Consider the following 26,020-nt stretch of genomic DNA (forward strand, 5'->3'; position numbering starts at 1 on the left):
CGATTTCTGCTGCGACATTCGGATGGTAGGGTCAGAATTTGGCGTAAACAACATGAAAGCATGGATCCATCCTGCCTTGTATCAACGGTTCAGGCTGGTGGTGGTGGTGTCATGGTGTGTGGAATTTTTTCTGGGCACTCTTTGGGCCCCTTGGTACCAATTGAGCATCGTTGCAACGCCACAGCCTACCTGAGTATTGTTGCTGACCATGTCCATCCCTTTATGACCACAATGTACCCAACATCTGATGGCTACTTTCAGCAGGATAATGCGCCATGTCATAAAGCTCGAATCATCTCAGATTGGTTTCTTGAACATGACAATGAGTTTACTGTACTCAAATGGCCTCCTCAGTCACCAGATCTCAATCCAATAGAGCATCTTTGGGATGTGGTGGAACGGGAGATTCGCATCAGGGATGTGCAGCCGACAAATCTGCGCCAACTGTGTGATGCCATCATGTCAATATGGTCCAAAATCTCTGAGGAATGCTTCCAGCACCTTGTTGAATCTCTGCCACGAAGAATTGAGGCAGTTCTGAAGGCAAAAGGGGGTCCAACCCCTTACTAGCATGGTGTACCTAATAAAGTGGCCAGTGAGTGTATATATGTAGTATGTATGAATGTTGTATATATGTAGTATGTATGTAGTATGTATGAATTTTGTATATATGTAGTATGTATGTAGTATGTATGAATGTTGTATATACAGTTGTGGCCAAAAGTATTGACACCCCTGCAATTTTGTCAGATAATACTCAGTTTCTTCCTGAAAATGATTGCAAACACAAATTCTTTGTTATTATTATCTTCATTTCATTTGTCTTAAATGAAAAAACACAAAAAGAATTGTCCTAAAGCCAAATTGGATATAATTCCACACCAAACATAAAAAAGAGGGTGGACAAAAGTATTGGCACGTTCGAAAAATCATGTGATGCTTCTCTAATTTGTGTAATTAACAGCACCTGTAACTTACCTGTGGCACCTAACAGGTGTTGGCAATAACTAAATCACACTTGCAGCCAGTTGACATGGATTAAAGCTGACTCAACCTCTGTCCTGTGTCCTTGTGTGTACCACATTGAGCATGGAGAAAAGAAAGAAGACCAAACAACTGTCTGAGGACTTGAGAAACCAAATTGTGAGGAAGCATGAGCAATCTCAAGGCTACAAGTCCATCTCCAAAGACCTGAATGTTCCTGTGTCTACCGTGCGCAGTGTCATCAAGGAGTTTAAAGCCCATGGCACTGTGGCTAACCTCCTTAGATGTGGACGGAAGAGAAAAATTGACAAGAGATTTCAACGCAAGATTGTGCGGATGTTGGATAAAGAACCTCGACTAACATCCAAACATGTTCAAGCTGCCCTGCAGTCCGAGGGTACAGCAGTGTCAACCCGTACTATCCGTCGGCGTTTGAATGAAAAGGGACTGTATGGTAGGAGACCCAGGAAGACCCCACTTCTTACCCCGAGACATAAAAAAGCCAGGCTGGAGTTTGCCAAAACTTACCTGAAAAAGCCTAAAACGTTTTGGAAGAATGTTCTCTGGTCAGATGAAACACAAGTAGAGCTTTTTGGGCAAAGGCATCAACATAGAGTTTACAGGAGAAAAAAGAGGCATTCAAAGAAAAAAACACAGTCCCTACAGTCAAACATGGCGGAGGTTCCCTGATGTTTTGGGGTTGCTTTGCTGCCTCTGGCACTGGGCTGCTTGACCGTGTGCATGGCATTATGAAGTCTGAAGACTACCAACAAATTTTGCAGCATAATGTAGGGCCCAGAGTGAGAAAGCTGGGTCTCCCTCAGAGGTCATGGGTCTTCCAGCAGGACAATGACCCAAAACACACTTCAAAAAGTGCTAGAAAATGGTTTGAGAGAAAGCACTGGAGACTTCTAAGGTGGCCAGCAATGAGTCCAGACCTGAATCCCATAGAACACCTGTGGAGAGATCTAAAAATGGCAGTTTGGAGAAGGCACCCTTCTAATATCAGGGACCTGGAGCAATTTGCCAAAGAAGAATGGTCTAAAATTCCAGCAGAGCATTGTAAGAAACTCACTGATGGTTACCGGAAGTGGTTGTTCGCAGTTATTTTGGCTAAGGGTTGTGCAACCAAGTATTAGGCTGAGGGTGCCAATACTTTTTTCTGGTCCATTTTTGGAGTTTTGTGTGAAATGATCAATGTTTTGCTTTTTCCTTCATTCTCTTTTGTGTGTTTTTTTCATTTAAGACAAATTAAATGAAGATAATAATACCAAAGAATTTGTGATTGCAATCATTTTCAGGAAGAAACTGAGTATTATCTGACAAAATTGCAGGGGTGTCAATACTTTTGGCCACAACTGTATGTAGTATGTATGTATGTAGTATGTATGTTGTATGTATGTTGTATGTATACAGTATGTATATATATATATTTATTTTTTTACATTCAACACATTAGCCGGATGATGGGACTACTACTGTCCCATCATTGGCTAATGTGTCAATCACTGTCATTGTAGCAGGCATCGCCCGATGGGACTTATAGTCCCATCGGACGATGCCTGCACACACACAAGACCCCTAGCAGGCCCGCACAGACCCCCAGCAGCTGGCACAGGCCCCCGGCAGGCCCATACAGACCCCCGGCAGCCGGCACAAGCCCCCGGCAGGCCCATTCAGACCCCCGGCAGCCGGCACAAGCTCCCGGCAGGCCCGTACAGACCCCCGGCAGCCGGTACAAGCCCCCGGCAGGCCCGAACAGACCCCCGGCAGCTGGCACAAGCCCCCGGCAGGCCGGTACAGACCCCCGGCAGCTGGCGCAAGCCCCTGGCAGGCCCGTACAGACCCCCGACAGACGGCACAAGCTCCCGGCAGGCCTGTACAGACCCCCGGCAGCCAGCACAAGCCCCCGGCAGGCCCGTACAGACCCCCGGCAGCCGGCACAAGCCTCCGGCAGGCCCGTACAGACCCCCAGCAGCCGGCACAAGCCCCCGGCAGGCCCGTACAGACCCCCGGCAGCCGGTACAGACCCCTGGTAGCCGGCACAGGCCCCCGGCAGGCCCGTACAGACCCCCGGCAGCCGGGACAAGCCCCCGGCAGGCCCGTACAGACTCCCGGCAGCCAGCACAAGCCCCTGACAGGCCCATACAGACCCCCGGCAGCCGGCACAGGCCCCTGGCAGGCCCGTACAGACCCCCGGCTGTCGGCACAGACAGCGCATCATGATGACATCATTTCAGCAGCCAATCACAGCCACAGCAGCAGCTCATTGCAATATGGGGACTTCCGATTCCGGTATCCGATATTTGCAGTATTGGAATGATCAACACTAATTGTAACACAGATACACATATTTGTGACCGTTATAGTAACATAGAAAGTCAAACTGATTGACAAGAAAATAACCAAAATAAGTGTAGTACAAGAAGAGAGGAGACCTGAGAAGAGTATAGAATTGACATCAAAATCATAGAGCTGGAAAGCTAATGATTAAGGTGGAATAGGTGTCATATACAAAATATAGGTCTCCCTATACCACTATGACTGCAGCTAAGCTTCCCAGATGACGGGGCGACTGTTACTCACTTTTACATTGACTAGACTGTGGTGAAGTATTTGTATATCCATCTTTGCTTTTGAGCCAACAGCCTTTTAACAACATGAGCTTCTCCTTTCCTAGGACTTCTGGGAATATGTGTGTCAGGGGCTTATTGAGGGACACTAACATTTACTGATTGTGTATTTCTACTCATGCCTTCAAATTGTGTCCCTGTCTAATCATTTATATGGGCTTGTGCTATTTGAACTTGAGGCCCAGTGTGATATTATGAGTGACTCAAGCGATCCATTCATTTGTCATTGATCAGTCCTGTGCTTTATTTTTGTCTACTGGGTTATATTAGCAGTTTGACTATATGATATTTCTGTTTTTGAGTGTTAAATTATCATTATCTTGCAGCTAGTGGATATCTATATCTGACCATCCTTTATGTATTTTTGGGGAAGATGCTGGTCTCAAATCACTGTTTTTAAACTGTGTGGTGTCTTGGTGTGTTTTTTGCAACCAATAAAATAAACTTTCATATAATTTGTATTTGGTGTGGTGATCCTACATATATGCATGGTCTTTTTCTCTCTCACATTGCCCCAGTTCACTTTACATGCATGTAGTGATCCCTCTGATATTATCATGTTGATGGTGCCCACTTAGCTTGTTTGCCTCAAAGGGTACAAGCATGGTATGAATGGGGGCAGGGGAAAGAATTGTGATCGCTGCGGTGGAGAAAGTTTCCTTATTATATGTGCTTGCAGAGCAGAGCTCCCGCACCTTGCTAATGCAGTAGCGTGCCCATAGTGTACAAATGGGGCTTTAAATAGTGACAGTCACTGTCGGACCAGAAGGGCAACCTCCGGCCCGGAAGTGACATTACAGTGCCGGGAGCTATAGACCGCGCATGCGCGGCGGTAGTTGGGGAAGCCCTGGCCGTACTTAGTGATGGACTGCACATTCATTGCACAGGTGCTGTGGCTGTCGTAGAACCACAGTGTTGATCAGTATTATAAAGATATGCAGAATTAGGCCTGGCAGCCTAATAAGGAACAGGAATGTGCACATTCATTGCGCAGGCGCTTTGGCTGTCATAGGATCACAGTGTTGATCAGTATTATAAAGATATGCAAAATTTAACCTGGCAGCATAATAAAAAACAGGAATGTGTAACTAATAATGAGACAAATGTAAACAAAGGGAATGAAGACGCAAATGGAAGACATTATGGTATTATGGTGCTCAAGACAATTAAAATGCAATAATATAAGGGGGCAAATTACATTACTGTGGTGCTAAAGGCCATTATGATGCGTTATCTTAAGGTGTGATAGCATGTTGAAGCAAGACATAAATAAATGCCATTGTAATGCATTATATTAAGTTGTAAATAGCATAATGGCGCAAGTTATAGTATTATGGTGCTAGAGGCCATAATAATGCATCGTATTGTGGTGCAATAACATAATAACCTAAAATGATAGTATGGTGAATTACTAGGGACTGTGGGATAAACTCAACTATGGGGGTGGAAAGTCAGCGAGTCTGCAAAATAAGAGATAGGGTTAAGGGATAACTAAATAAGCCAGTCAATTTCCATATTTTGGTCTGAAGGTGACAGTTTCTAATGTATGAATCCAATAAGTCTCTCTTGACTTAAGTAGCTTAATATCGTTGCCACCCCTTATTGGTCGTGGTACCTGCTCAATTTCCTAAAATTTTAATTATGCCACAATATGTCTATGTTTGGTGAAATGGTCCTGTAGAGGAAGCCAGGTTTTACCACAATGTATGGTTGACTTGTGGCTAGCGATGTGATCCTTGACATGTGGGGTAGTCTCCCCCATGTAAAGGAGACCACAGGGACATTTGATAACACAGATCACAAAATTCAAGTCACAAGTAAAGTAGCCGCCGATAGGGTATGATTTCCCTGTCCTAGGGTGGGTAACATTGTCAGATTTGATAACATTGGAACATGCAGCCCAGTTTAGACATGGGAATGTGCCCTGTTGGTGAGTGCTAAACAGACATTGTGTGGTGGTGGGTCACGCAGTGCCTATGTCTGCCCACACAAGTTTATCCCTGATGTTAGTTGGCCTTCTGGTACTCATAAGTGCTGGCGTATTAAATGCTTCGATATTGGGGTAGGCCCTAGCTAAAAGGGGCCAATGTTTTTTGATAATTGAATGGACTTTTGGCATAAGGGGATGGTATGTATGCACAAACAGTACCCTTTCCCTATTACATAATGGGGGAGGGGGGCTGTGGGGTCAAGATACAAGTTTTTTCTTTCTCCAGTATTCTTATTGGATAGTGTCTGTCTCTGAATTTTTGTGCCTTGGTATCTATTCTAACATGGAATGTCTCTGGATCAGTGACTATACGAGAGACTCTGTTAAACTGGGATCGTGGAAGGCTGTCCTTCGTTGCTTTAGGGTGGCAACTAGAGTAGTGCAATAAACTATTGCAATCGGTGGGTTTGGAATATAAATGAGTTGTGTGGCATCCAATAGCGCTTTTGAGTACCAATGTGTCCAGGAAAGGTATTTGTTGGGTGCTATGGTGGATAGTGAATTGGAGTTCTTGAAGGATGGAATTCAGGTATAAATAAAATGCTTGCAGAGAGCATGGCAACCCTCTCTAGATGAAAAAGATATCATCTATATAGCGATGGTAGCTGATGGCATATTGCAAAAATAGCTCATGTGTGTATATATTGTTCATTTCAAATAGATTCATGAAGGCATTAGCGTAAGCCGACGCTACGTTAGAGCCCATAGCTGTACCACGTATTTGGACATAGAAGGTGTCCTTGTATAGAAATAAATTCTCATGTAGGACTAATTTTAGGAGGTCCAGGCACAGTTGGATTGAGTTAGGGGACATATTGGATGTCTCTAAGAGAAATTTTGTGGCCTCAATGTCCTTGTTATGTGCAATCGAGGTTTATAAACTATTGACGTCTAAAGTCACAAGTATACTGTCAGGGGGCACTGTCTTGAGTTGTTCAATAACCTTCAGGAAATGTCCCGCATCAAGTTGAAAAAATCTCATAGTCTTGACTAAAGGCATGAGAATTTTCTCTAAAATTTGTGTTACAATGTGACTTTGGGATGTAATTATTTTTATTCTTTGAACTTTAAGATTAATTGTATGTACAGCAGAGCTATTATGTTTTGCTTATTTACGTTCTTCTTATCTTTCAGTGACTCTATGATTAAGACCCGGGGGGTTGAAACGTCAATTGTTTATTCAGTCGCTTTTTCAGTTAATTATGCTCCGATTTGTTGTTTCTTCAATAAACTGAGCACCTTTTTGAAAATTAATACTATAGAGTGTGCAGTGAATATTAATTCCTCCACATCTAGGATGAGACCTAATGTAGAATTGGCCAAACGTTTACTTTAATTCTATTGTTACAGGGTTTAGCAAATTAGATTCCTCAACTGGTAAGTAAAAAAGATGATTTCTACTGTTGGTCTGAGAGTCCTGCGGTTGAAGCTACTATGCAAGGATTCGTGCTGGACTAGGAATGTTGCCATAATAAACACTGGATCCCAAGACCTGAATATAAAGTCAGACAAGAATTTACATTCTAGAAGAAAAGGTAAAAGGGCAATAATTTCATCACAAACATTGGCCAAATTAGTTAGTATATGTAGCAGAATTTCAGCAAGTAGAAACTATTAGCTTGGAAGTCAGAGGCCATAATTGAGATTGCAACAGTAGAATATTGTTCCTTCTGCTGATATTCTGTAAAGAGAGGGCCATGGGGAAATTTCAAGAGACGATGGGAAATATTCCCAGGTTTAAAATCTGAAGGAGATACACTTGTGCTGACCTTATTCTGTTTTTTACATCAAAAATAATGCAGAACAGTGATTGTATGTAGAATGAGAGTAACTTAGCAGTATGGTACTTTACCAGTTGCTTGCCAGGCCATGTATTGGGTATAGGGAGAGAATTAGGATACATGCACTTTAGAACAACTAAGGTACATTTTTTGAAAGAAGAGAACCTACAGACTCAGAGAACCCTCTAATTCTAAAAAAATCAGACAAACAGTGAAAAATGAACCTTTATTAAATAATATGAGCAATGCTCTGATCCACTGTGCTATGTAGAAGTCTATCCACCAATCAAACACCACTAGATTCATGCACTATAAGTGTTAGGGTTGGCGGATCGCACTAAATATAAATTATGATTAAGTGCAATTGCAACCCGGGGTCCACCATGCAGAGATGGTTAACTGCAGCTAGTGAGCAATGGCAGAGCAAGGCTGCGAGCAAGCACTTTAAACACATTGAGTTAAACGTCACTCAATCTGAACAGAGCACAAAATTCCTAGCTCTGTTACTCCATAGAGCGGTACTGTACAAGAAGGCTCTTAGAGCTATACCCTGTTAGACGACACAGGAGCAACACCGCAGAAGAAATGCTAGTCTAAGGGGGTCAGATGCCTTGTAGGAATGCTCGGACCTGACACCCATAATGTGGTGGTGCACCATCTTGCTGGAAAAACTCAGGGAATGTGCCATCTTCAGTGCATAAAGAGGGCAACACATCATCATGTAGCAATTTCAGATATCCAGTGACATTGAGGTTTCCATTGATGAAGAATGGCCCCACTATCTTTGTACCCCATATACCTCACCATACCATCAATTATGGGTGTCAATTCAGAGCACTCCTACATGAACAGTTTCCTGGAAAGTAGATTGGTCGTCGTGAGCCAGTTGATTGGCCACCAAGGTCTCCCGATCTGACCCCCTTAGACTTCTATCTTTGGGGTCATCTGAAGACAATTGTCTATGCTGTAAAGATACGAAATGTGCAGCATCTGAAACAACGGATACTGGAAGCCTGTGCTAGCATTTCTTCTGCTGTGTTGCTATCAGTGTGTCAAGAGTGGGAGAAGAGGGTTGCATTGACAATCCAACACAACGGGCAGCACTTTGAACACATTTTATAAGAGGTCATAAACTTGTAAATAACTCATGAAAGAATAAAGTTATGTTAAAAGCAAGCACACCACTGTTTTTCTTGTGAAATTCTCAATAAGTTTGATGTGTCACATGACCCTCTTCCCATTGAAAAAAATAAAGTTGGTTCCAAAATGGCCTACTTCAAAATGTCCACCATGGTCACCACCCATCTTGAAAAGTTTCCCCCTCCCATATACTAATGTGCCACAAAGAGGATTTTGATATCACCTACCATTCCCGTTTTATTTAGGTGTATCCATATAAATGGCCCATCCTGTAGTATATGACAGAAAAAAATTATGCAAAGTCTCATGTATATGTATTGTAAGCAAATACAGCTGTAATTATGTGGCTTATATATGTTTTGTGCTTTTTAGAATTATGACAAAGCTCAAAATTGTTTGAAAATAATTACAAAATCAGTTGTTTGACTATAACGTTAAATGTAGTTAGAACATAATCTCTAAATAGAGATTATCTAGAATAACAAAGAACCTTTCTAAAAATGGGACAATCCAGAAAGAAACAAAGAATTCTAATAATACATCCTGTTTGATCATGATTTTATAAGAATGTATAGAGGAATTTACATAGGATAAAATTGACTAAATCTTTGAGCTTTTCAGGAAGAAGATTTTATGATGTGACCAGTCAAAAAATAACCCAAAGTAGGAAATGTGCTCAGTGATGAGTGAAGGCTTAACTTACAAACAGTGCACTCTTGTCATTAACTCATTGCACTCTTAGTGACTCTGGCAGTGAAACTTGGTGAAATGAGACGTGTTTGTTCACTCTTTTAATAATCAGATATTAGGCTGCTACTAAATTGACAATTGCTTTGGATATTGAATACCAGTCCTGTCAGTCTACTATTTGTAGATTGCAAGCTCTTACAGGCAGGGTCGTCAATATCTTTGCACTAATTATTGTATTATCGTTAACTTTGTTATGACTGTTGGATATGAACTGTTGAATTGTAAAGCGCTGCAGAATATGTCGGTGCTATATAAAAAAAGATTATTATTATTACTATTTGCAATTTTAATCAACAATTAAGAGAAATAGAAATTACTCTCTATATATTTTTTAGAGATCAATAATAAAGATTATATTTTAATGAATAAAGAGTAAGCTGTACAGTAGACTTTTGCCCCAAAAGGGCAATTTGTAAAGATATGATTTTATGTGCTGTGGTCTAAGGGGTAATGTTTCTCCTTGTGGAGAGTGACTTGCTAGGGTACAAAGACTTATAGGCTATGCAATGATCCTTATAGAATTTAAATAGGCAAATTGCCTCTTCAGAGAGGAAAACTTCTAGAACTCTAGTGTCACCTATTGGAAGTAGTGATCCTAAAAGTCATTATCGAACCTTTAACCATCCTTGCCACATGATTTAGGATAAAAGCCAAATCAGAATATCAATTTGCAGACACAGTGTTTCAGGGTCTTGCACCTCCTAAGTGCAAAGCATGAGATCTTATTTGGCTGCGTAATAGGCTAAGGGTAAAATATCTCTTTGTAGAGAGTGGCATGCCTCTCATACTACCAAATTGTATGCTTTGCACTGAGGAGGGTACAAGTGTCTGCAACTCGAGATTCTGGTATGGCATTTATCATAAGTCATGTGGCAAGGCTCATTAAATGGTCAATATTGATATTTAGGTATTTAGAATTACTACTTCTAATAAGTGACACTAGAGTCCAAGTCCTGTTCCTCTCTGAAGAAGCTATTTGTATATTTATTTACTGTACAACACCACCTATTAGGGTCTATTGCATGAGGTTTGAAGACACAAAAGTGGAACAAATGGTAACATTCAACTTTCGATTGTAAGACCTATATGACCATAATAAAGCATGAGTAGTGATAATGTCATGCACCATAAATGAAACATAGATTTGCCTTTAGTTTTATTTCTCCAATGACTTTGGATGACTTTGTGGAGTAGAACATCAGATAAGAAACCATGTTAAACACCGGAAGTGACATAACTTCAACTGTCAACAATAAGCAAAAAGTTGTTAAGTGCCTTGGGAGCACCGGAGCTTACAGACTCAGCTGTGCTAATTCTCCAAGTATCAATTACTTGCTAAATATATACTCCTGAGGAGCAATTCCTTTCTCAACAATTCTCTGTACACACTGAAGATTTTTTGCTTTGAGTACAGCTGTGTTCTAGGAAAACATATCATTGCAACTGAATTAAGAAAAGTGTTATACAGTAGAACATTTTTAATTGATTATGCTTTACATCAGAAAATGGGGTTTGGATACTTATGTGATTTCCTTTTATACCACTTTTCAACAGTGAGGTTTCCACCAGGTATTCAGTCATTGAAAACGCAATATATAATTGCCATTTTAAATGTTTCTATAACTGCTAAAAATGTTTCCTGATGGCAATTTTGAGGCAGCGCTCCAAGTTTTAATGAAAAACGTAAGGATCCTTTATTTTTACAATCTTTTCATCATAACTTGGATTGCATCACACAGACTATGGATATTTTTTTCTATGGATGGACATTGAGTCATTTGCATTCACTTTTTATGATTGTTTTGCTGTATCCTTTTGTTTCAAAAATGGAAATAAAATAGAATATGCAAAATAGAATACTGTCGACTAAAGCAAATAAAACCATATTAATGTGAATTTGTTGCATTATTATTGACTTATTCAAGTAATCTTTTTGGTGCCAGATAAACACTTGTAATGTCGAAACCTTGTGAGCTATGAATTATGATACTACAGTTCTACAAACCATCTATTTAGGGGTTATGGAAGCATCATCAAGGCATCACAGACGTCTTGTCTGGGGAGAACAGATCTCAAAATCCCTCGAAGCTTGTAATTTAAAGTTTCCAATAGATCATGAATAAACCAAAGCTGTTTAGAGGCAGGAACCATTTTCTTTTGTCCTGAATGAAATAGTCAGTATACATATACAGCTCTGGCAAAAATAAAGAGACCACTTCCAAATGCTCAGTTTGTCTCATTTTTCTCTTTATAGGTATATTTTTGAGTAAAATGTAAAATTGCTCTTTTGTTCTATAAACTACTGACAACATGTCTCCGAATTTCAAAGCAATACATTTTGTATTTTTTTTCTAAAAATGAGAAATGGTCAAAATTACATAAATGAACCAGTGCTTTCAGACCTCAAATAATGCAAAGAAGACAAGTTCATGATCATTTAGAAACAACAATACTAATGTTTTAACTCAAGAAGAGTTCAGAAATCAATATTTTGTGGAATAACCATGATTTTTAACCCCTTCCTGACATCCGACGTACTATCCCGTCCATGGGACCCGGGCCCCTATGCCCATGGACGGGATAGTACGTCTACCGCGATCAGCGGCGCCCACGTGGTGAGCGCCGCTGATCGCGGCCGGGTGTCAGCTGATTATCACAGCTGACACCCGGCACAATGTGTCAGGGGTGGTCACGGACCGCCCCCGACACGTTAACCCCTTGCACACCGCGATCAAACATGATCACGGTGTACCGGGAGTTAAAGGGAAGCATCGGCAGGGAGAGGGCTCCCTCCGTGCTTCCCTGAGCCCCCCACGGCAGCGCAAAATGCAGCGCTGCTGCGGGGGGCTCTTTCCCTACAGGCCCCCGGATCCAAGATGGCGACGGGGGCCTTCGGGGGCCTGTAGGGAGCTGGCTTCCTCAGTGCCTGCAAAGCGCAGGCATGAGGAAGCCTTCGGCACTGCCTGTGACAGATCACTGATCTGTCACAGTGATCTGTGATGTGACAGATCAGCGATCTGTCACAGGACAGTGATGTCCCACCTGGGACTGTGTAATAAAGTAAAAAAAAAATTAAAAAAAAGTGTAAAAATAATTTTAAAAAAATCGCCAAATAAATTAGTAAAAAAAAAAAAAATATTCCCCAATAAATTCATTTTTTGAAAATAAAAAAAAACCAAAACAATAAAAGTACACATATTAGGTATCGCCGCATCTGTAACAACCCGCCCTATAAAACTGTCCAATTAGTTAACCCCTTTAGCGAACCCCTTAAAAAATAAAAATAAAAAACGAATCAAAAAATAATGATTTATTATCATACCGCCAAACAAAAAGTGTAATAACACGCGATCAAAAAGACACATATAAATATCCATGGTACCATTGAAAACATCATCTTGTCCCGCAAAAAACGAGCCACCACAGAGCATCATCAGCGAAAAAATAAAAAAGTTATAGCTCGCAGAATAAAGCAATGCAAAAATAATTATTTTTTATATAAAATAGTTTTCATTGCATAAAACCGACAAAACATAAAAAAAGACCTAAATGGGGTATCGCTGTAAACGTACTGACCCGAAGAATAAAACTGCTTTATCAATTTTACCGCACGCGGAACGGTGTAAACGCACTCCCCCAAAAGAAATTCATGAAACGCTGGTTTTTGTTCATTCTGCGTCTCAAAAATCGGAATAAAAAGCGATCAAAAAATGTCACATGCCCGAAAATGGTACCAATAAAAACGACAACTCGTCCCGCAAAAGATAAGACCTCACATGACTAAAATACGGAAAAATTATAGCTCTCAATATGTGGTGATGCAAAAACTATTTTTACAATAAAAAGCGTCTTTTAGCGTGCGACAGCTGGCAAAAATAAAAACCGCCATAAATAGTAAATCAAACCCCCCGTTATCACCCCCTTAGTTAGGGAAAAATAATAAAATAAAAAAAAAATGTATTTATTTCCATTTTTCCATTAGGGTTAGGGTTAGGGCTAGGGTTAGGGCTAGGGTTAGGGTTAGGGCTAGGGTTAGGGTTAGGGCTAGGGTTAGGGCTTGGGTTAGGGCTATGGTTAGGGCTGAGATTAGGGTTAGGGGTGTGTTGGGGTTCGGGTTGGAGTTAGAATTGGGGGTTTCCACTGTTTGGGCACATCAGGGGCTCTCCAAATGCAACATTGCATCTGATCTCAATTCCAGCCAATTCTGAGTTGAAAAATTCATATGGTGCTCCTTCCCTTCCAAGCTCTGCCATGCGCCCAAACAGTGTTTTACCCCCACATGTAGGGTATCAGCCTACTCAGGACAAATTGCAAAACAATTTTTGGGGTCCAATTTCTCCTGTTACCCTTAGGAAAATAAAAAATTGGGGGCAAAAATATCATTTTTGTGGAAAAAAATTATTTTTTTTTCTCGTCCGAGCGTTATAAACTTCTGTGAAGCACTTGGGGGTTCAAAGTGCTCACCACACATCTAGATAAGTTCCTTGGGGGGGTCTAGTGTCCAAAATGGGATCACTTGTGGGGAGTTTCAATAGTTTAGGTACATCAGGGGCTCTCCAAACGCACATGACACCCACAGACCATTCCATCAAAGTCTGCATTCCAAAACGTCACTACTTCCCTTCCGAGCCCCGACGTGTGTCCATACAGTAGTTTTCTCCCACATATGGGGTGTCAGCGTACTCATGACAAATTGGACAACAACTTTTGGGGTCCAATTTCTCCTGTTACCCTTGGGAAAATGAAAAAATTGGGGACTAATTGATCATGTTTGTGGAAAAAATACGATTTTTTTTATTTTCATGCCCGGGCATTATAAACTTCTGTGAAGCCCGTGGGGGTTAAAAGTGCTCACCACACATCTAGATAAGTTCCTTAGGGGTTCTCGTTTCCAAAATGGGGTCATTTGTGGGTGTTTCCACTGTTTAGGTACATTAGGGGCCAGGGCCGGACTGGGACTAAAATTCAGCCCTGGCATTTGAAGTTACACAGGCCCACTAGTCACATGGTGACTATATAATATCTTTGTACACTTGTAGTTTACAAGAAGTGAGAGGAGATTAACACGACTATATAACATGTAGTCACAGCTGTGCCCAGTATTTCAGCTCAGTTCTATTTATTGCTTTTAGGTACAGTACTCCTCCCAAATCTCTGTCCCCTTTTGTATGCATGATTACAGAATTCCTGGCAGAACTGCTATCCATTGGGCAACCAGACCCCCTGGTCATAGCTGCCCCTATCATACCTCCCAACTTTTGAAGAAGGGAAAGACGGACAAAGACTGCGGCGCGCATAATGCGCCGCTGCAAATTTTGGCCACGCCCAGCCACACCCATTTCAAAACTAGTCACACACATGTCAACACCCAACACCTAATCGCACCCATTTAGCGCTGCTGATCACACTGACTGGTACTGAGGGCACAGTGGCTGGCATTATGGGCACACTGACTGGCACTAAGGAAGAGAGAAAACAGAGAGAGAGAGAAAAAAGAAAACAGAGAGAACGAGAAAGAAAGGGGAAAGAAAGAAAGAACAGTGAGAGACAAAGAAAGAACAGAGAGAGACAGAGAAAGAACAGAGAGAAAGAAAGAAGTAAAGAAAAGAAAGAAAGAACAGAGAGAAAGAGAGGAAAGAAAAAGAAAGAAAGTGGGGAAGAAAGAACAGATAGAGAAAAAAGAAAGAACAGAGAGAAAAAGAAAGAACAGAGAGAGAAAGAAAGAACAGAGAAAGAAAGAAAATGAGGGAAAGACAGAACAGAGAATGAAAGAACAGAGAAAGAAAGAAAAAGAGAGAAAGAAATAAAGAAAGATTCTACAAAGATACTATAGCAGCCCGGCTCCCATTGTAGTGCCCACCTGAGCCTCCCGGTGCAGGACCTATCATGATCCGCTCACATGGCCGGCATCCCCGATTCCAAGGCGATCCTGCTGTCTGCGCTGTCGGAGGAGGACACGGTGATGGATCTGAAGCATTCCTTGTTCCGTCACAATCTCCTCAAGAAATTATCTCATTTCCGGTCAGCTTCCAGCACATCACTCCTCGGGGCTCCGCCGTGTACTCCTGTGTCTGTGGGAAAAGCCCGCTTTGTATGCTTTGTACACACTTGGCTCCGCTCCGTACATCCCATACACATATGGCTCCACTCCGTACACACACGGCTCTGCTCCGTACACCCCATACACACGCGGCTCCGCTCCGTACACCTCGTACACACGGCTCCGCTCCGTACACCTCGTTCACACGGCTCCGCTCCGTACACCTCGTACACACGGCTCCGCTCCGTATACCCCATACACACGCGGCTCCGCTCCGTACACCTCGTACACACGGCTCTGCTCCGTACACCTCGTACACACGCGGCTCCTCTCCGTACACCTCGTACACGCGCGGCTCCTCTCCGTACACCTCGTACACGCGCGGCTCCGCTCCGTACACCTCGTACACGCGCGGCTCCGCTCCGTACACCTCGTACACACGGCTCCGCTCCGTACACCTCGTACACGCGCGGCTCCTCTCCGTACACCTCGTACATGCGAGGCTCCTCTCCGTACACCTCGTACACGCGCGGCTCCGCTCCGTACACCTCGTACACACTGCTCCGCTCCGTACACCTCGTACACCCACGGCTCCGTTCCGTACACCTCGTACACACGGCTCCGCTCCGTACACCTCGTACACGCGCGGCTCCGCTCCGTACACCTCGTACACACGGCTCCGCTCCGTACACCTCGTACACGCGCGGCTCCTCTCCGTACACCTCGTACACGCGCGGCTCCTCTCCGTACACCTCGTACACGCGCGGCTCCGCTCCGTACACCTCGTACACGCGCGGCTCCACTACGTACACCTCGTACACACACCTCATCACAGGTCCTGCGAACAGAGCGAGCAGGCAAGCGAGTGCGACGCTGTGAGTGGCTGCGGGGGGGAGGGGGTCTCATGCTAAGGCGAGGATGGGGTGCGTGGGGGGGGGCGTGGCGGCTTATCTCCCTGCAGTGCGGGAGGAACTTGAAACTATCACCGTCGGCCCCCGTGCTCGCAGAGGGCCGGCGGCAGGAGCAACAGTGGCCGCAGCAGCTGGCAAGCGGCCAGATGATCGGGCGCTGCGGCCCACGTGACAGCGGCCCAGCGGGAAAATGCCCGGTTGGTTATATTGCCAATCCAGGCCTGTTAGGGGCTCTCCAAAGGCAACATGACACGCGCATACCATTCCATCAAAGTCTGCATTCCAAAACGTCACTACTTCCCTTCCGAGCCTTGACGTGTGTCCATACAGTAGTTTTCTCCCACATATGGGGTGTCAGCGTACTCAGGACAAATTGGACAACAACGTTTGGGGTTCAATTTCTCCTGTTACCCTTGGGAAAATAAAAAAATTGGGGACTAATTGATCATGTTTGTGGAAAAAATACGATTTTTTTAATTTCATGCCCTGGCATTATAAACTTCTGTGAAGCCCTTGGGGGTTCAAAGTACTCACCTCACATCTAGATAAGTTCCTTAGGGGGTCTAGTTTTCAAAATGGGGTCATTTGTGGGGGGTTTCCACTGTTTAGGTACATTAGGGGCTCTCCAAAGGCAACATGACACCCGCAGACCATTCCATCAATGTCTGCATTCCAAAACGTCACTACTTCCCTTCCGAGCACTGACGTGTGTCCATACAGTAGTTTTCTCCCACATATGGGGTGTCAGCGTACTCAGGACAAATTGGACAACAACTTTTGGGGTTCAATTTCTCCTGTTACCCTTGGGAAAATAAAAAAATTGGGGACTAATTGATCATGTTTGTGGAAAAAATACGATTTTTTTATTTTCATGCCCTGGCATTATAAACTTCTGTGAAGCCCTTGGGGGTTCAAAGTGCTCACCTCACATCTAGATAAGTTCCTTAGGGGGTCTAGTTTTTAAAATGGGGTCATTTGTGGGGGGTTTCCACTGTTTAGGTACATTAGGGGCTCTCCAAAGGCAACATGACACCCGCAGACCATTCCATCAATGTCTGCATTCCAAAACGTCACTACTTCCCTTCCGAGCCCCGACGTGTGCCCATACAGTAGTTTTCTCCCACATATGGGGTATCAGCATACTCAGGACAAATTGGACAACAACATTTGGGGTCCAATTTCTCCTGTTACCCTTGGGAAAATAAAAAAAATGGTGACTAAAAGATCATGTTTGTGGAAAAAATACGAATTTTTTATTTTCACGCCCGGGCGTTATAAACTTCTGTGAAGCACTGGGGGGTTCAAAGTGCTCACCACACATCTAGATAAGTTCCTTGGGGGGTCTAGTTTACAAAATGGTGTCATTTGTGGGGGGTTTCCACTGTTTAGGTACATCAGGGGTTTTCCAATCGCGACATGGTGTCCGATCTCAATTCCAGCCAAAAACATCAAATGGCGCTGCTTCCCTTCCGAGCTCTGCCATGCGCCCAAATAGTGGTTTACCCCCACATGTGGGGTATCAGCATACTCAGGACAAATTTCACAATAACTTTTAGGGTGCTGTTACCCTTGGAAAAATAAGAATTGAGGGTGAAAAGATCATTTTTGTGGAAAAAATATGATTTTTTAATTGTACAGCTTTATGTTATAAACTTCTGTGAAGCCCTTGGGGGTTCAAAGTTCTCACCACACATCTAGATAAGTTCCTTAGGGGGTCTAGTTTCCAAAATGGTGTCATTTGTGGGGGGGTTTCCACTGTTTTGGTACATCAGGGGTTTTCCAATCGCGACATGGTGTCCGATCTGAATTCCAGCCAAAAACGTCAAATGGCGCTGCTTCCCTTCCGAGCTCTGCCATGCGCCCAAATAGTGGTTTACCCCCACATATGGGGTATCAGCATACTCAGGACAAATTGCACAATAACTTTTTGGGTCCTGTTACCCTTGGGAAAATAAAAATTGGGGTGAAAAGATCATTTTTGTGGAAAAAATATGATTTTTTAATTGTACCGCTGTACGTTATAAACTTCTGTAAAGCCCTTGGGGGTTCAAAGTTCTCACCACATATCTAGATAAGTTCCTTGGGGGGTCTAGTTTCCAAAATGGGGTCACTTGTAGGGGGTTTCCACTGTTTAGGTACATCAGGGATTCTCCAAACGTGACATGGCGTCCGATCTGAATTCTCAGCCAATTTTGCATTGAAAAAGTCAAACAGCACTCCTTCCATTCTGAGCTCTGCCATGCGCCGAAACAGTCGTTCCCCCCACAAATCAGGTATCAGCATACTCAGGACAAATTGCACAATAACTTTTGCAGTCCAATTTCTCCTGTTACCCTTGGTAAAATAAAAAAAAAATTGAACCTGAAGTATTTTTTTTGTGAAAAAAAGTTAGATGTTCATTTCTTTTTAAATATTCAAAAAAATTCCTGTGACGCACCTAATGGGTTAATAAACTTCTTGAATGTGGTTTTGAGCACCTTAAGGGGTGCAGTTTTTAGAATGGTGTCACTTTTGGGTATTTTCTATCATATAGACCCCTCAAAGTGGCTTCAAATGTGATGTGGTCCTAAAAATAAAATGGTGTTGTAAAAATGAGAAATCGCTGGTCAACTTTTAACCCTTATAACTTCCTAACAAAAAAAAATTTTGGTTCCAAAATTGTACTGATGTAAAGTAAATATGTGGGAAATGTTAGTTATCAAGTTTTTTGTGTGCCGTATCTCTGTGATTTAAGGGCATAAAAATTCAAAGTTGGAAAATTGCGAAATTTTCAAAATTTTTGCCAAATTTCCATTTTTTTCACAAATAAACGCAAGTTATTTGAATGAAATTTTACCACTAACATGAAGTACAATATGTCACGAGAAAACAATGTCAGAATCACCGGGATCCATGGAAGTGTTCCAGAGTTATGACCTCATAAAGGTACAGTGGTCAGAATTGTAAAAATTGGCCCGGTCATGAACGTGCAAACCACCCTTGGGGGTGAAGGGGTTAATTATGCTAAAAACTGTCCTAGTGGTAGGTAACAAAGTGTGGTTATTAACCCCTTTCTGACATCAGACGTACTATCCCGTCCATGGGACCCGGGCCCCTATGCCCATGTACGGGATAGTACGTCTAGCGTGATCAGCTGCGCTCACAGGGGAGCGCAGCTGATCGCGGCCGGGTGTCAGCTGATTATCACAGCTGACACCCGGCACTATGTGTCAGGGGCGGTCACGGACCACCCCCGACACGTTAACCCCTTGCACACCGCGATCAAACACGATCGCGGTGTACAGGGGGTTAAAGGGAAGCATCGGCAGGGAGAGGCTCCCTCCGTGCTTCCCTGAGCCCCCCACAGCAGCGCAATGTGCAGTGCTGCTGCGGGGGGCTCCATCCCTGCAGGTCCCCGAATCCAAGATGGCGACGGGGACCTTCGGGGGCCTGCAGGGAGCTGGCTTCCTCAGTGCCTGCAAAGCGCAGGCATGAGGAAGTTTGCGTCTATGCCTGTGACAGATCGCTGATCAGTCACAGTGATCTGTGATGTGACAGATCAGCGATCTGTCACAGGACAGTGATGTCCCCCCTGGGACAACCTAATAAAGTTAAAAAAAAAAAGTAAAAATAATTTTAAAAAAATCGCTAAATAAATAAAAAAAAAAATATTCCCTAATAAATTCATTTTTTGGAAAGAAAAAACAACAACAAAACAATAAAAGTACACATATTTGGTATCGTCGCGTCCGTAACGACCCGCCCTATAAAACTATTTCATTCGTTAACCCCTTTAGTGAACCCCTTAAAAATTAAAAATAGAAAACGAAGCAAAAAATAATGATTTATTATCATACCGCCGAACAAAAAGTGCAATAACATGCGATCAAAAAGAAGCATATAAAAATCCATGGTATCGCTGAAAACATCATCTTGTCCCGAAAAAACGAGCCACTATACAGCATCATCAGTAAAAAAAATAAAAAGTTATAGCTCGCAGAATAAAGCGATGCAAAAATAATTATTTTTTATATAAAATTGTTTTCATTGCATTAAAGCGCCAAAACATAAAAAAAGACATAAATTAGGCATCGCTGTAACCGTACTGACCCGAAGAATAAAACTGCCTTATCAATTTTACTGCAAGCTGAACGGTGTAAACGCACCCTCCAAAAGAATTTCTTGAAATGCTGGTTTTTGCTCATTCTGCGTCCCAAATATCGGAATAAAAAGCGATCAAAAAATGTCACGTGCCCGAACATGATACCAATAAAAGCGTCAACTCGTCCAGCAAAAAATAAGACCTCACATGACTCTGTGGGTCAAAAGACAGAAAAATTATAGGTCTCAAAATGAGGTGATGCAAAAACTATTTTAACAATAAAAAGCGTCTTTTAGCGTACGACAGCTGCCAAAAATAAAAACCCACCATAAATAGTAAATCAAACCCACCGTTATCACCCCCTTAGTTAGGGAAAAATAATAAAATAAAAAAAAAATGTATTTATTTCCATTTTCCCGTTAGGGCTAGGGTTAGGGTAAGGGTTAGGGCTAGGGTTAGGGTTAGGGCTAGGGTTAGGGCTAGGGCTAGGGCAAGGGCTGAGAGTAGGGTTAGGGGTGTGTTGGGGTTAGGGTTGGAGTTAGAATTGGGGGGTTTCCACTGTGTGGGCACATCAGGTGCTCTCCAAACGCAACATGGCGTCTGATCTCAATTCCAGCCAATTCTGCGTTGAAAAAGTCAAATGGTACTCCTTCCTTTCCAACCTCTGCCATGCGCCCAAACAGTAGTTTACCCCCACATATGGGGTATCAGCCTACTCAGGGCAAATTTCAAAACAACTTTTGGGGTTCAATTTCTCCTGTTACCCTTAGGAAAATAAAAAAATTGGGGGCAAAAATATCATTTTGTGGAAGAAAATATGATTTTTTTATTTTCACGCCCGGACGTTATAAACTTCTGTGAAGCACTTGGGGGTTCAAAGTGCTCAACACACATCTAGATAAGTTCCGTGGAGGGGTTTAGTTTCCAAAATGGGGTCACTTGTCGGGAGTTTCCACAGTTTAGGCACATCAGAGGCTCTCCAAACGCGACATGACACCCGCAAACCATTCCATCAAAGTCTGCATTCCAAAACGTCACTACTTCCCTTCCGAGCCCTGACGTGTGCCCATACAATAGTTTTCTCCCACATATGGGGTATCAGCGTATGCAGGACAAATTGGACAACAACTTCTGGGGTCCAATTTCTCCTGTTACCCTTGGAAAAATAAAAAAATTGTGGACTAAATGATCATGTTTGTGGAAAAAATATGATTTTTTTATTTTCACGCCCGGGCGTTATAAGCTTCTATGAAGCACTGGCGGGTTCAAAGTGCTCAACACACATCTAGATAAGTTCCTTAGGGGATCTAGTTTCCAAAATGGGGTCACTTGTGGGGGGTTTCCACTGTTTAGGTACATCTGGAGCTCTCCAAAGGCAACATGACACCAGAAGACCATTCTATCAAAGTCTGCATTCCAAAACGTCACTACTTCCCTTCCGAGCCCCGACGTGTGCCCATACAGTAGTTTTCTCCCACATATGGGGTATCAGGGTACTCAGAACAAACTGGACAACAACTTTTGGGGTCCAATTTCTCCTGTTACCCTTGAGAAATTAAAAAAATTGGGGACTGAAATATCATGTTTGTGGAAAAAATATGATTTTTTTATTTTCACACCCGCCGTTACAAACGTCTGTGAAGCACTGGGGGGTTCAAAGTGCTCAACACACATCTATATAAGTTCCGTGGGGGGGTCTAGTTTCCAAAATGGGGTCACTTGTGGGGAGTTTCAACAGTTTAGGCACATCAGAGACTCTCCAAACGCGACATGACACACGCAAACCATTCCATCAAAGTCTGCATTCCAAAACGTCACTACTTCCCTTCCGAGCCCCGATGTGTGCTCATACAGTAGTTTTCTCCCACATATGGGGAATCAGCGGACTCAGGACAAATTGAACAACCACTTTTGGGGTCCAATTTCTCCTGTTACCCTTGGGAAAATAAAAAAAATTGGGTACTAAAACATCATGTTTGTGGAAAAAATATGATTTTTTTATTTTCATGCATGGGCGTTATATCAAATGAATCAAATCAAATCAAATTTATTATCGCCAAGTACATATTACATATATACAAGGAATTCTTTGTGGCAAAGAGGCAACATAATATATAACAACAGATACAACAAGTAACATCTAACAAGACAGATACAGTATATAGTCTACACATGACGATTTAATTGTTGAACAGAGAGTGGACAGAAGCTGTTCATATGGTGGTTGGTGCTGCATTTGGGGACTCTGAAGCGACGTCCTGAAGGGAGTAGTTGGAATGAGGAGTGTCCCGGGTGAGAGGGATCGGATGAAATTTTCAATGCGTGGGATGGAATACTCTTATCATAAAGATCCTGGATTTTAGGCAGGGGGAACCTATAATTCTCTCTGCTGTTCTGAAAGTCCTTTGTAAGCGGAGTTTGTCATGCGCAGTGGCTCCCCCACACCAGACTATCAGAGAGGAACAAATCACAGATCTGATGACAGCATTAAAGAATAAGATCAGCAGATTCTTAGACAAACCATATCTTTTCAGCTGACGCAGGAAGAACATCCTCTGTTGTGCTTTTCTTATAACAGCATCCACGTTTTTCCCCCATTTAAGATCATGAGAGATGATAACACCAAGGAATTTGGTCTCTGTGACCCTAAGAACCACTTCGTCATGGATGTAGATTGGAAGTATCTCATGTTGATCTTTCCTAAAATCCACAACCATCTCAGCAGTTTTTTTTAGTGTTGAGTACAAGATTATTGGCTTTACACCAGTCACATATTCTTTCCACCTCACTCCGATACAAGTCTTCAGCATTTCCCCTGATGAGACCAATCAGTGTCATATCATCGGCAAATTTCAAGATTTTTACTGAGTCTGCTGAAGAGATGCAATCATTCGTATAGAGAGAAAACAGTAACGGGGACAAAACACACCCCTGAGGTGCCCCGATGTTTGTGACCAAGGTGTCCGAAGTGAATGGTCCAACTTTTACACTCTGTATCCTGGCTGTCAGGAAGTTATAAATCCACAAGCATAAGTTGAGAGGGACTCCAAGAGCTACCATTTTCTTATGAAGTAAATTCGGATCAACGGTATTGAACGCTGAGCTAAAGTCCATGAAAAGAATCCGGACATATGAGTGCAGTTCATCTGTATGATCCAAAATTTACTTCAGTGCCAGATTGACAGTGTCGTTTGCCGAACGATTCTCCTTATAGGCAAACTGAAGCGGGTCCCATAGCTTCTGCGTGAATTTTATCAGGTGGGACATCATAATTCTTTCGAAGACTTTCATAGCTACAGATGTGAGTGCTACTGGTCTATAGTCGTTCAACTCAGAGGATCCCACTTTCTTGGGGACAGGGATAATTGTGGAATTTTTCCAACACTGAGGTACAACGCACTCTTTCAATGACACATTGTATATATTTGTCAGTATAGGGGCAAGCTGGGTAGCACATACTTTCAGACACATTGGAGATACACCATCAGGGCCAGGTGCCTTTTTGACCTTAAGTCCCTTCAGGATGCGTATCACCTCTGCCTCGGAGATCACTACTTGGGTGTTGCACAATGAATGATCTTTATATGAACAGACTGAGGAGCTTAGAGATGAATAGCCACTGTGTGTAGAGCTTGCCTCAAATCTGCAGTAGATTTCATTTAACTCTGCTGCCAGACTTCTGCTGGGGTTCACTATAGTGGGGTGGCTTTCATAATTGGTGACCTCTCTTAATCCTCTCCATGCAGATCTAGTATCTTTTGATAAGAACCTTTCCTCCAGAATCTTTGCATACTCGTGTTTGGCTAACTTGATCTCTTTAGATAGCGAGTTCCTAAGTTTCTTGAATTCAGTAATATCGCCTGCTTTATAAGCCTCCTCTTTACTCTTACGGATCAACCTGACTTTATTTGTAAACCACGGCTTGTTGTTTCCCCGAAAGTGGACAGATTTGGATGGAATAAACGTGTCTTCACAAAAATGGATATATGAGGACACTGCATCAACCCATTCATCCAGACCCGAGCATGTTTCCTGGAATACCTCCCAGTCCGTGCATTCAAAGCATGCTTGTAGTTGCAATTTTGCCTCCTCAGACCATGTCTTCTTTGTATAAACTGTAGGTTTGGATGTTTTCAACCTTTCCCGTAGGCTGGAATTAAATGAATTAGACAATGATCTGAAAAGCCCACTGCTGCTCTCCTCACTGTAGGCCCCTTTTATGACTGTATAGCAGTGATCAAGCGTATTGTTCTCTCTCGTGAAGCAGTTTATATGTTGAGTAAATTTGGGGAGATCCAGGTTGAGTTTTCCTTTGTTAAAGTCCCCCATTACGATCACAAATGCTTCTGGAGAAGCATTTATTCTATTATTTCTATTTATTCTAAACTATTGATTATTCTCTCTCTCCAGAGAAGAGAACATTCTGCTATCATCATGCCTGATCCTGCCAAGTCTGCACCAGCGGCCAAGAAGGGCTCCAAGAAAGCAGTGACCAAGACTCAGAAGAAGGATGGAAAGAAGCGGAGGAAGAGCAGGAAGGAGAGCTATGCCATCTATGTGTACAAGGTGCTGAAGCAGGTCCACCCCAACACCGGCATCTCCTCAAAGGCCATGGGCATCATGAACTCCTTCGTCAATGACATCTTTGAGCGCATCGCAGGGGAAGCCTCCCGCCTGGCTCACTACAACAAGCGCTCCACCATCACCTCCCGGGAGATCCAGACCGCTGTGCGCCTGCTGCTGCCCGGAGAGCTGGCCAAGTACGCCGTGTCTGAGGGCACCAAGGCCGTCACCAAGTACACCAGCGCCAAGTGATCTGCTCTGTTCTCTGCACCCACAACATAAGCTTCTATGAAGCACTGGGGAATTCAAAGTGTTCACCACACATCTAGATAAGTTCCTTAGGGGGTCTAGTTTCCAAAATGGTGTCATTTGTGGGGGGTTTCCACTGTTTAGGCACATCAGGGGCTTTCCAAACACGGCATGGCGTCCAGTCCCAATTCCAGCCAAAGAAGTCAAATGGCACTGCTTCCCTTCCGAGCTCTGCCATGAGCCCAAATAGTGGTTTGCCCCAACATATGGGGTATCAGCGTACTCAGGACAAATTGCACAATAACTTTTGGGATCCTGTTACCCTTGGAAAAATAAAAATTATGGGTGAAAAGATCATTTTTTGTGGAAAAAATATGATTTTTTAATTGTACGGCTGTAGGTTATAAACTTCTGTGAAGCCCTTGGGGGTTCAAAGTTCTCACCACACATCTAGATAAGTTCCTTGGGGGCTCTAGTTTCCAAAATGGTGTCATTTGTGGGGGGTTCCACTGTTTTGGTACATCAGGTGCTTTCCAAACGTGACATGGTGTCCGATCTCACTTCCAGCCAAAAAAGTCAAATGGCGGTGCTTCCCTTCCGAGCTCTGCCATGCGCCCAAATAGTCGTTTACACCCACTTATGGGGTCTCAGCATACTGAGGACAAATTGCAAAATAACATTCAGGGTCCTGTTACCCTTGGGAAAATAAAAATTGGGGGTGAAAAGATCATTTTTGTGGAAAAAATATGATTTTTTTGTAATTGTACGGCTGTACGTTATAAACTTCTGTGAAGCTCTTGTGAGTTCAAAGTTCTCAACACATATCTAGATAAGTTCCTTGGGGGGTCTAGTTTCCAAAATGGGGTCTCTTGAGGGGGGTTTCCACTGTTTAGGTACA

The 26,020-nt window shown here is 42.9% G+C and overlaps 1 protein-coding gene across 1 annotated transcript; it reads left to right on the plus strand.

The window, feature by feature from the left end:
• The first annotated feature begins 24,744 nt into the window (after positions 1 to 24,744).
• LOC141047595 (histone H2B 1.1-like) lies at positions 24,745 to 25,131 on the plus strand. Its single transcript, XM_073542739.1, has one exon. It carries the CDS (start codon positions 24,745 to 24,747, stop codon positions 25,123 to 25,125), a length of 381 nt encoding a protein of 126 aa, XP_073398840.1. The 3' UTR covers positions 25,126 to 25,131.
• Positions 25,132 to 26,020: the final 889 nt, after the last annotated feature.

This window comes from Dendrobates tinctorius, unplaced genomic scaffold (genome assembly GCF_039654945.1).
Source record: "Dendrobates tinctorius isolate UK_male_01 unplaced genomic scaffold, ASM3965494v1 ptg000128l, whole genome shotgun sequence".
NCBI classification, from domain to species: Eukaryota; Metazoa; Chordata; class Amphibia; order Anura; family Dendrobatidae; genus Dendrobates; species Dendrobates tinctorius.

What these genes read in the sequence shown, in the direction of transcription:
- LOC141047595 (XM_073542739.1), top strand. Translation starts at nt 24,745, where the DNA reads ATGCCTGATCCTGCCAAGTCTGCACCAGCGGCCAAGAAGGGCTCCAAG.